The sequence below is a fragment of the Cyprinodon tularosa genome, unplaced genomic scaffold (assembly GCF_016077235.1).
Source record: "Cyprinodon tularosa strain WSP-4 unplaced genomic scaffold, ASM1607723v1 ctg457, whole genome shotgun sequence".
NCBI lineage: Eukaryota > Metazoa > Chordata > Actinopteri > Cyprinodontiformes > Cyprinodontidae > Cyprinodon > Cyprinodon tularosa.
This window is the reverse complement of record NW_024039182.1, coordinates 380,161-392,008: the sequence shown is the minus strand read 5'-3', so window position 1 is coordinate 392,008 and position 11,848 is coordinate 380,161. Positions and strand designations below refer to the sequence as shown.

Genomic DNA, 11,848 nt, shown 5'->3' with positions numbered 1-11,848 from the left:
TGACGTCGGTCCACCCTTTGCAGCTAGAACAGCTTCAACTCTTCTGGGAAGGCTGTCCACAAGGTTTAGGAGTGTGTTTATGGGAATTTTTGACCATTCTTCCAGAAGCGCATTTGTGAGGTCGCACACTGATGTTGGACGAGAAGGCCTGGCTCTCAGTCTCCGCTCTAATTCATCCCAAAGGTGTTCTATCGGGTTGAGGTCAGGACTCTGTGCAGGCCAGTCAAGTTCATCCACACCAGACTCTGTCATCCATGTCTTTATGGACCTTGCTTTGTGCACTGGTGCACAGTCATGTTGGAAGAGGAAGGGGCCAGCTCCAAACTGTTCCCACAAAGTTGGGAGCATGGAATTGTCCAAAATGTCTTGGTATGCTGAAGCATTCAGAGTTCCTTTCACTGGAACTAAGGGGCCAAGCCCAGCTCCTGAAAAACAACCCCACACCATAATCCCCCCTCCACCAAACTTTACACTTGGCACAATGCAGTCAGACAAGTACCGTTCTCCTGGCAACCGCCAAACCCAGACCCGTCCATCAGATTGCCAGATGGAGAAGCGCGATTCGTCACTCCAGAGAACGCGTCTCCACTGCTCTAGAGTCCAGTGGCGGCGTGCTTTACACCACCGCATCCGACGCTTTGCATTGCACTTGGTGATGTATGGCTTGGATGCAGCTGCTCGACCATGGAAACCCATTCCATGAAGCTCTCTGCGCACTGTTCTTGAGCTAATCTGAAGGCCACATGAAGTTTGGAGGTCTGTAGTGATTGACTCTGCAGAAAGTTGGCGACCTCTTCGCACTATGCGCTTCAGCATCCGCTGACCCCGCTCCGTCAGTTTACGTGGCCTACCACTTTGTGGCTGAGTTGCTGTCGTTCCCAAACACTTCCATTTTCTTATAATACAGCTGACAGTTGACTGTGGAATATTTAGGAGCGAGGAAATTTCACGACTGGATTTGTTGCACAGGTGGCATCCTATCACAGTTCCACGCTGGAATTCACTGAGCTCCTGAGAGCGACCCATTCTTTCACAAATGTTTGTAAAAACAGTCTGCATGCCTAGGTGCTTGAATTTATACACCTGTGGCCATGGAAGTGATTGGAACACCTGATTCCAATAATTTGGATGGGTGAGCAAATACTTTTGGCAATATAGTGTATGTGCATATTTATTTCATTACGTATTTATCTGGTGACACAAAGAAGCCCCTTTGAAGGAAAAACAACAAAAGTCCCCGAATGAAATGACATTCTCTGCCCATACAGGCCGGACATCACCCTGTCGCCCCCTAACTGATTACAGTTTAGTTAGTAAGGCCTTCAGTCCTGTTTGAGCAGGATTCCTGCTAGTATTGGCCATGGTCCGAGTTATTTTGAGGTTTTTCTGTGCTTGTGCATCTCTGGGATGTAGGACAGCTCCCCTGGTTCATCTGCTTTCTGTGTGAGTAATGAGGGGAGCTCAGCAGCTGGTTAACTTTAACACTCACACACCGACTTTATCAAAGACACAGAAAGGAGAAAACTCATGGGGGAATGTGTCTGGTAGCCATTGCTGAGCTCTGACTTTTCACTGCCAAAGAAATGAGGAGAAAATCCAGACCGAATACCTTGAATCTTAATTACTTTTGACCCTGCAGAGATCCTCTAGGACACGTCCCTATCTGTCGTCTTACACAACCATCCCCTGAGCTGGCCACCTTTATCTAATTCCCTCTAAACTTGTTTGCTTATCCCTTTGCTCTCCTGTTTTCTTGCAAGAACAAAAACAGTCATCTAGTTGCAGTGCCTCATCTTTGAAAATTGATTCCCTGGAGATGACAATGCTGCTGAGTCTGCAATTATTCAACCAAGGAAATAAAAGGGAAACCATCTTTAAGTGGGGAGCAGCTGCATACCTTTAGCATCTTGCAGAGGTGTGCTTGAACTTTTGAAACTGAAAAGTGTGGCATGCTTTAGTGTTCAGTCCTCATGAGGAGTTCCTTTGTAGTTCATCTTTCGCCCTTTCCAGTGAAATAAAACAAACAGCTAAAGAGAGAGCAACAACTTACATGTTCTGCTATTTTCAGTCAGATTTGGGTTTGACCCTTTCTGGACTGTCCTTTAAAAACTCGTATTGCTCCCCTGCATGAAAGAAACAAAAATATTTTATTATTATTACTATTACACTTCATGGCAGAGCTTAATTGACCCTTACTACACTTAGCTAATTTGGGAACCATTTCCTTCTAGATAATAGATCTTAATCAGCTCCTATGGCCACTCTTCTCCAGGAAATCCGTCTGTTATGGCAAGGATGGAAGCTTAGGAGCTTAAATGGTTGAACGTTTAGATGCATCCCTTTTCCAACACACCAGAAACACAAACACTAATGCATCATTACCAATGCTCTGCACTGCTGAATGATTGAAACCTTTGATTATGCGTGTTGGAGCAGGGATGCATTTAAAGGTTGCAGGGAAGTTAAACCAGTAATCCTTTGAAAGTCCTCTACTTGTAGCACCTTTTGCTTCTCTCCCATCATCAGACAGAGTGAGGACTTGTCTGAAATATGGAGCAATATCTACACAATGTTCACACCTCCACCTCCTGTCTGTCCTCCTCTTCCTTGTCTTTAGAGCTGAAAAGTTCTTTTCCAGCAGTCCTCTGGATTTTGAAGCTGGTACTCCATGAATCCCTGCTGGTGCTTGCCTCACCTCTGCTGGGCTCATCGTTTATGTGTGGAAAGCTGCAGCAAGAGCAAACTCTCAGGAGGGGACTTTTTTCATTGTGCAAGAGCTGCTGTAGTTTTTTTTTTCCATCTTCACTGCAGTGCACTGATTTCTTGCTCAGGAGCTTGGTTAGTTGGTGTCCTGAGGTCTCTGCTCGCCTCATCAAAGTTATCCAAATTACCTTAAATTGACCTATTTTATTAAAATAGGGGTTTCCACTTAGATTTCCATCAAAACAATGAGGGAGAATTTGTCAATCTTTTCAGTTATATCAATATTTAAGAAACTCTAATAATATATTTTTCCTTTCAGTTGGTGCTTTTTTGCTATTAAGGGTAATTTGACCTTTAAAAAAAGATAAATAAATGTATATATTTCAGCACATATATCTATATTAAAAGCATGATTCAAATATGAAAACAAAACAACACTTGATTTATGATTATACCAAAGGGTTATTTTGATAATATTTTCTGATAAAAAAGCAAACGCTCAAATAAAAATAAAAATCTAAATTATTGCTGTCAACTAGAGTGCAAACAATTGCTGATGTGAAATGGGGGTATTTAATGAATATTTATGCAATATATCTAAGCTATATAAGTCTAAAAATGTTCTAGTATCTTAGACCTTTGCAGATGAATGAGGAATTTAAAGTTTCAGGACAATCTTTATTTTATCAGCATCCAACACCAGAACTGCCCCTTATTGAATAAATAAAGAACCTTACCACCATCTGGGATCCGTCTTTAGACTCAACCGAAAAACCAACTGAGACATCCACTCTTAAACTCACATAATGGGTAAATCTGAGCCCAACAGCCGTGACTCCAAGGTCGCTCTTAAACTGAATTAATGTTAACTGAATGGTGGATGTCTCTGGAACGATCAATTGGATACATTAATATTGGGTATTAGAACCAGATGATGTTACTTCTGGTGGTAAGTTTCAGGCATAGAGCCAAAGAAAAAGGGGCAATTTAGCTGGACCATGGTGCATAATTTTAAGTGTAACCTTTATTCTTAGATTAGATTAGATTCAACTTTATTGTCATTACACAGGTACGGGGCAACGAAATGCACATATCACAACTAAAGCGTGAAATGTTTATTATTCACACATCTTAAGCCATAACTCTTGTTGCGTTTTGGCAGCTGGACCTTCAGAGGAAAGAGATAATCAACCAATCAGAAACAGCCAGCTAAGTCATGTTGGACAGCCCATAGGCATGATTCCTGTTTTTTTTTTTTTTAGAAACACATTTTTCATTCTCAGGGGGGAAAAAAAATATCAAGAACCCTCAGATTGTTGGTGTTGGTACCTTAAAACATAAGTATTTATTATGCTTCAAAATGTTTTAAATCTATAGATTAGCAAAGATAGAATCATTCATCTTTGTGACCTACCTACCAAAACAAGGTGTCAGGTGTTGCAATGCTTCATCTACATCCTGATGAACGCATTGACAAGTCATTTACACCAACTAATCAAATGTTTCTCAGATTTATGATCTGTCTCGTGGTACTGGAGGAAGCATTACATAAAAACCACAGAAAATGTATCCATCTTTTTTTTTTCTCACAGATTATATGACCCGTCTTTGTTATAACCTATAAAAAGCCTGTTGACTAAAATGGATTACAATGAGATTAACTATTGTGTTTTCAAACTGCAAACGCCACATCATAGATGCACTGAATATCTGCTGCCGTGGTGAGTGGGCGATTGCAAGATTTGTTCTGCTTCACAGAAATGAATCTTGACCTGGGACTGGGAGTGGTGAATACTTATCGAGCCCAGCAAGTTAAACATGACTCAACAGTTTAACGTTCTCTCTGGAAATCTGTCCCAGTTTTAAAGTATGTGGCCGCCTCTCAAACTCCAAGGACCTAAATCCCCTTTTAACTGTTTAAATATTTACCATCAAAACACATTTTTCTGTATATTATTAACAATAGCTTTATTTTACATTATATTGTGAAATAATTAAATTTTATTAAATTTTCTTATCTGAAAGATTGCAGTTTGTTCATGTTAAAGATAAATATTCTTCATGCTCCAGGGTTACCTGTGGAGTACCACAGGGATCAGTGCTATGACCAATTTACTATATATAGTACCAATCGGTAGAGTTATTAGACAGCATGGGATTCATTTACACTGGTTTGCTGACGATACCCAGCTATATCGGTCTTTAAATCCAGATGAAGTTAATCCATTACATAGATTACAGGCATATCTTCAAGATATAAAAACCTGGATGCAGACAAAACGGCATCCAGGTTTAACACCTTCAGATATAGATGGTAGAGTTGGGCCTGTTTTTGAGTGTTTAGCTCTGTTTCTCTCCTAGATATAGTTATGGCTGTGACAAAACTGCATGTGCTCTTTCATCCCTTTGACATGAAAACCTGCTCAGAGGTTGTCTGCTTAACTGTTTCTCTCCCAAAATAAGCCACTTGTGGTGCTAGTTAACCATTACATTCTCTGACATATAGAGTATTTATAGATCAGTGCTGCTATGTTCCTTTTTCATGTCTCCTTGAACCCCAGTCAGCCCCAGTAGAAGGCTGTTCACACTGAGCCTGACTCTGTTCGAGGTTTCTTCCTGTTAAAAGTAAGTTTTCCTCTCCACTGTCTCTGCATGCATGCTCATTAAGGGGGATTGCTGAAGAGTCAACAACACAGTGCAAATGAATATGTACACTCATCCATGAATTTTCTCTGTAAAGAACCTTTAGATGACATGTGTTGTGAATTGGCACTATATAAATAAGCGGAATTGAATTAAATAGAATATGTAACATATACAAATTTTAACTAAAGCACTCATATTTTTAAAATGTGTTGTCATTAACTGATTAAATGTTTTGAATTTATTCTATCTATCAACTTAACTAATCCATGTTTAGTTTATCAATGAGTCCGTTTTAAAGGGGTTTGTTTAACCAGCCATACTGTTACTTAAACATAATGGATGCTTTATAGAATCTACAAGATTTATCAATTTGTGTATTATCCTTACAGGAGTTTTTCTTGGTTTCATAAGGGCAATAAAGATTCTCGATTATCTCATTTACTGTATGCTCCTCTGAATAGATGTAGGAAAACCTGTATGAAAAAATCTAAAAAAAAAAAAACTGAGAATTAGTTTGAAATAGAACATACAGTATTATGATTAATAAATTGTATACCTATATGTGGTTAATACACATATTTAATTTGTAATATATTAATGTGTGCACTCGTGCAACATTTGAACAATTCTATAAGGTAACATATGCTTAAAACATTTGTTGATTCATGAATAAAATAGGCAATAATTAAGGAAAAATATATTTATATATTATAAAGTACACATGTGGACTAGTCAAAAAATACATGTTTACTATTATAAATATGTGAGTGTGTGTGTATGTCATTACGTTTCTTAATTTCCACCCTTTTTTCTGTATTAATTTATTATTACTTATATTTAATACTGCTGTGATACTAATTATATTTTGTGGTGCACCATATCTCCATACTGGCACTTAAAATTATAATAGTTGGTCTAAAGATCATCTGAAAAGAAACAGATCTGTTTACAGTTCAATGCCTTTTAATCATTCATTATGTGAATAATATGGAAAAGCGATAGAGTTTTTATGGAGACTGAGCTCTGATGCTTCCATGACTTTACTCTCAATTGGTAATTAATAATTCAAAACCACATTTCATCTAAATTGACTTGACGGTCAGAGCAGAGATGCTTTCCACCTGGAGTGATTATCATAAAATCACACTCTTCCAGTCTTATGCCACTATTAATATTTTATTGTTGAAATCTCAGCCCATTTTATATAAGTCATTAGCAATAAATAAATCAGCCACATCCTGGCAGGCTGCAGGCTTATTATGGTCACAGTGAATAAAAGGCCAATCCACTCGGATTTGTCTGTTTTCATGAAGGAAACAAAGGAAAAGATTAACGGCACTCATGGGTGATGGACAACAGAAGCTATAAGATTTATTTTTCAATTATTTGCAGTTCTGTAATTAATTACTTGACTTCTTTGTTCAGTTCATGTGTCAATTTGCAAAATTACTGTTTCTTTAAAGTTTGCACATTTTGCATGAGGAATACAGAAAGCAAAGCTTAATCCATCATCTGAAGATGGTAAGGGAGTCAGCAAAACTGCAAACTGTGAGAAAACTGTTGAAATGTTTGAAAAACCCAACATATTCAAAAAGTCTGTGATCAATGAAGAGAAATTCATCCAGTTTCAACTTGGATATAAATTTATGTTTTCTCACTTATATTAATATAATGTCCCTTTAACCCATTTTGGAAGGGTGAAGCTAATCGGTTATATGTATAATTAAAATATTATTGTAGAAAATGTTTATTAAATGCATTTATTTATATTACCCAAAAATGTATCTTATGATTTACTTTTGAAAACAATAAAGAATAATTAATAAGGATGGATACATTGAGATAAAAACGACCATAACTATATAGTAAAGTGATTTTTCAGTATAGAATAAATGGATTTTCAAACGCTGGTTTGACATAAAAGCAACAGTTGTCAAAAAAACAAATGTTTTGATTAATAATTTTTTTAATAAAGGATACAAATTCAGACATTAAAGGGTTAACGTCATAAAATAAGTAAATATTTTTATGGTTTTACAAAAAAAAAAATAGATTTAGGACTTTATGAATTTCAAGCTGCACTTACTGGACATTTATGTAAATACATAAAAACTATTTAAAATATCAAGATTGTGTTCATACTAAATGCTGTGTGGTTGATAACTAATAACACGACACTGTGATCATTCATACAAGAAATTAAGCCAGTATAGTGCTGTGGTCTGAGTTAATGAGGTGATACATGGAGCCATAATTAGGGGAACCTAGAAAAAAGAAAACAGACCCAAACATAGAATAGGAGCTATTATAGAAATGTTTAGATCATAGGTTAGTCTGAATATGAGTTATTATGTAAAGAAAGATTAAGCTTAAGATTTAAAAGCCATGAATGCTGATATGTTCAGTATTCAGTATATTATGTCTCCTGGATGGGTTGTTCTGAAACAAATTTCATTGCACGCTTTACGGTGATAAATAAAAGCATTTTGTTTGTGTTCCAGTATCTGTCCTCCAAAGACGTCTCCATCCATGATAAATTGTAAAGTAAAGCAGTCTGCTCATCGGAAACAGACACAGGTTTGAACATTGACATCTATTATGTGTCAGAAGAGAAATAAGAGCAACACATGGAAGCTGTAGTCAGTAAATGCTTTAATATCCAACCATGATTCAGCACAGTACACCAGGGAGCAGCTGATGGGTTCAATACAAGTTTATTCAGCCTGAAGCCTCACATCTCAGGGACTAACTGTAATTACAAGAGATGGCTGAGTCTGAAGAAGGCTGTAGGAGCGGATTTATGTCCAGGATCAGAACAACAGGCTCAGGACAGGCGGCAACATTTACAAGATACTTCACAACACAATGCTTCACAGCACATCACTGTACACTTACTGCAAACGTATAAAAATGACATCAGGGCCAGGTCACTTGGCCCTGTGAAAGTAGAACAAGATCGCCACCCTCTGGTTGCATCATCTGCTCAGGCAAAAACAGAAAAAAAGCCTCAGCAGTTTGACTATCTGATAACACTAAACTTAGGAGCAGCAGCTATCTATCTATCTATTAACTATCTGAGCAACTATCTACTGTAACTGTCTAGAGCGAATATAAAAAAAAGGATATTAATAACCCGGCTGTCGGCTTCTGATGGCTTTCAAACAACAGATTGTTCCTGTATAGATTTAAAGGACCATACCAATGTTTTTGCTGCTTTTAAATACAGAGATCATTGCAGGTGCTTGTGTAACTGCTGCTATGTTAGAGTGTTTCAGCTTAGCTTTTGGAAATTATCTCTAGAAATAACTTGATGTTTTTTTAAACTCCATATTTTATGTTTTAGTCAAATAGTTCATCTTTAAACAACTCCATAAATATCAGGGCTCTTACACACTGTTTATTTAAATTATTAAAAGTCCTTACTGGTGGCCTTCATGTGAACACTTCTTTACTCTTTTTGGCCTGTTAATGTTCATTTTTAATGTTTTGCAAATTTATATATATATTTTTCCAGCATTTTATTGTCATTAAACTGTCACAAGCAGAGCAACAAAATAATTCTCTGCATTTAACCCATCCCTTTGGGGTGCTATGGGCTGCCATTGTGCTGCCCCCGGAGCAGTATGGGGTTAAAGGTCTTTACAAAGTCTCTACAAAGGCCCAGAGTGGCAGGAAGGAAGGAAGGAAGGAAGGAAGGAAGGAAGGAAACTAAAGGAAGGAAGGAAGGAAACTAAAGGAAGGAAGGAAGGAAGGAAGGAAGGAAGGAAGGAAGGAAGGAAGTAAAGGAAGGAAGGAAGGAAGGAAGGAAGGAAGGAAGGAAACTAAAGGAAGGAAGGAAGGAAGGAAGGAAGGAAGGAAGGAAGGAAGGAAGGAAGGAAGGAAGGAAGGAAGGAAGGAAGGAAGGAAGGAAGGAAGGAAGGAAGGAAGGAAGGAAGGAAAACAGTACAAACAATAAATGGGGAAAAAAGGATAAAGGGGATGGTATAAAAAGTAGCGTTAAAAGATGAAATGAAGACAGAGCAGAGGAAAGGAGGGAAAGTAAATTGGAGGAAAGTAATAAATGGTGTAATGACAGAAGGGAAGACAAAAAGATTAAGCATTTAAAGAGGAGCGACCTGAAGGAAGGAAGGAGGAACAGACTAAGGAATTATAAAAAGAAGGGAGGAAAAATAAAGGATGAAAGGAGGAGAGATAAGAATAAAAGAATGAAGTATGGGACATATATTTCCTTTTCCTATTTTATTCTTATTCTTATGCAGACCTACAAAATAACTTGATGAATCAGCAGACTCCAGCTTCCTCTGGATGTAACCTACTGCCTCACAGGTTGGGAAAAAGTTTTCCCCTGTGGTGGATAAACTAACTAATAGTAGCTTTTATATTACAACACAAGCTTCCCTTACTGAAACACTAAAAACAGATACTAAGTGAGAACATGATGCAGGACAGCAGCTATTAATTTGAGCAACACATACTAAAGCAGTGGTATGGTCCTGAGTTAAGAGCTAAATTACCTACAGCACTTTGACTTTTAACTTTGTAAGACAACACCCTGAAGAAATGAGCCCTGTTTGAAAAGTGAACTGATATGAAGTTTTATATAAAAGCTAATCCAGGAGGAGCCCGGCCTGCTGCAGGAGTTTATCTAAGCCACTCATCTGAGAGGTTTTCACACAGATTGCCTTAATATTAGAGGATCTGTTTGTGGGAATTTCACTTTCCTAATGACCCACACAGAGGAAAACTAAAGTTAGTGTGAAGTTAGATTAGCATAGATTAATATGTGACCAAGTTCAGTATGTCGCTCAGATAGTATTTGTCCTTTGATTACATGCTGCTCTGATTTGGCCCTGATGATTATCATGCTTTTTAATCAGGATTATCCCATACATCATATCAATTTCTGCGTCTTCATATCTCAGATCCAAAACGGTTCAATAACGAAGGTGGTCACATGGCACAGGTGGTAGCCAATGGCATGGCTTTAATCAGACCTCAATCTGTGTGTTTTTGTCTGCATCCTCTGTGTAAAACATGTGTGTGCTCTTGAAGCTGGCCTGCTGATGATTGTGTGTGTGAGCATGTGTGTGTTTGTGTGGGAGCTCCCAGTGTGTCTCAGAGTGTTCGTCATGTGTGTGTGACATGTCATCATCAGAATGCGTGGGATCGTTTTGTTTCGCTGCAGGTGCACGCGCCTCCTCTGGATGACCGTGTGTGTCGATGACTTCATTGATCCAGCTTCTGAAGCGGCTCACCCGGGTATACAGCGCAGGGGAGGACGGGTCAGAGCAGCTATAGCCTCCGGCGACAATCCCAGCGACGACCCATCGGCCCGACTCCTCCTGGCACAGCAGCCCGCCTCCCGAGTTGCCCTGGCAACCATCCCCGTGAATGAGGCTGGTGTCTGGGGGGCTGCCGGCACACAGAGTGCCATGACTGGAGAAGCTGTTGCCGAAGCGCTTCTTACACTGCCAAGACGACATCAGAGGGACCCAGGAAGCAAGGACAGAGTCTGGGAGAAGACAAACGCAGGACATCAGAGGAATAAAGAAAACACTGAACATTCCTTCCTAAATGTCCTGACCTGCACTGAGGATGGAGTTCCTCGCTGCTCAACAAGGAATGTGACAGCTTTAAAATGGATTCATGATTGCTAATAGGGCAAGGCTCTCCTTCTGGGACCCCCTCAACTCATTAAAATACAGAAAATGATCAGAGAATCTGGGTGAAGGAGAACATACAGTACCACACAAAGAACGACCTATGCTTCTTTTGCACTGGTACTGGCTTTTTTTTTCTCTGCTCGTACTTTATCCTGAGCAGGGATGAAAAAAGCCTGTGCTTATACTAATAAAACAGAAATGGAAAGTTGGAAAATTGATGTGGCAGAGTAGGTTTGCCCAACCGGAGCCAATGGAAAAAGGTCCAATAGTGTCCTTATTCTTAGCAGCAAGCAGCAGGTATCTGCTTGGCATGCATCAAAGGCCATTCCCACTCTGTGTGCTAAGAATCAATAAAACTCGTATTCAGGGCCAAACCAACCAAGTGAAAATGTATGTTTCTATTTATTTTGCTGTGAGTGCTTTCCTTTCTGATAGCGCTCTGGGCAACTGCACTTATGGTCCATATCAAAAATATCTTCAATACATAAATGTTTACATACACCCAATGAAAATAAAGATTTTTTTTTTAATTAATTTATTTTCTTTTCTAAAATACAGTAACATTAAAACTCGTTATTTTCCTATTTTATTCGTAATTGTTTTTTGTTTTATTCTTTAAGATCAAATAATCATCTGTCTTTAATTCTATGATGGGGTAAATACAAACTTATAAACTATAGAAAATGAACAATGAGACTGACTGAGACTGATTATCTATTTATGGTTAAAATAATAATAATAAGTCAAAACCTTTTAGTTTTATAATTCAACCACCAGATGGCGCCACAGGGACACCACCAGAGGCACACTTAAAAAGGAAAAGAAAAAAATGGTCA

At 38.4% G+C, this 11,848-nt stretch overlaps 1 protein-coding gene across 1 annotated transcript in view; it reads right to left on the bottom strand.

Annotated features, from left to right (window-relative positions):
- Positions 1 to 9,591: 9,591 nt before the first annotated feature.
- The window catches only part of si:ch73-127m5.1 (neurotrypsin), a 51,277-nt gene continuing 49,020 nt past the window's right edge, over positions 9,592 to 11,848 (bottom strand). Inside the window, exon 14 of the mRNA XM_038300775.1 lies at positions 9,592 to 10,861. Within this exon, the coding sequence (XP_038156703.1) occupies positions 10,338 to 10,861 (524 nt within the window). The 3' untranslated portion in view covers positions 9,592 to 10,337. The remainder of the gene's footprint in view (positions 10,862 to 11,848) is intronic.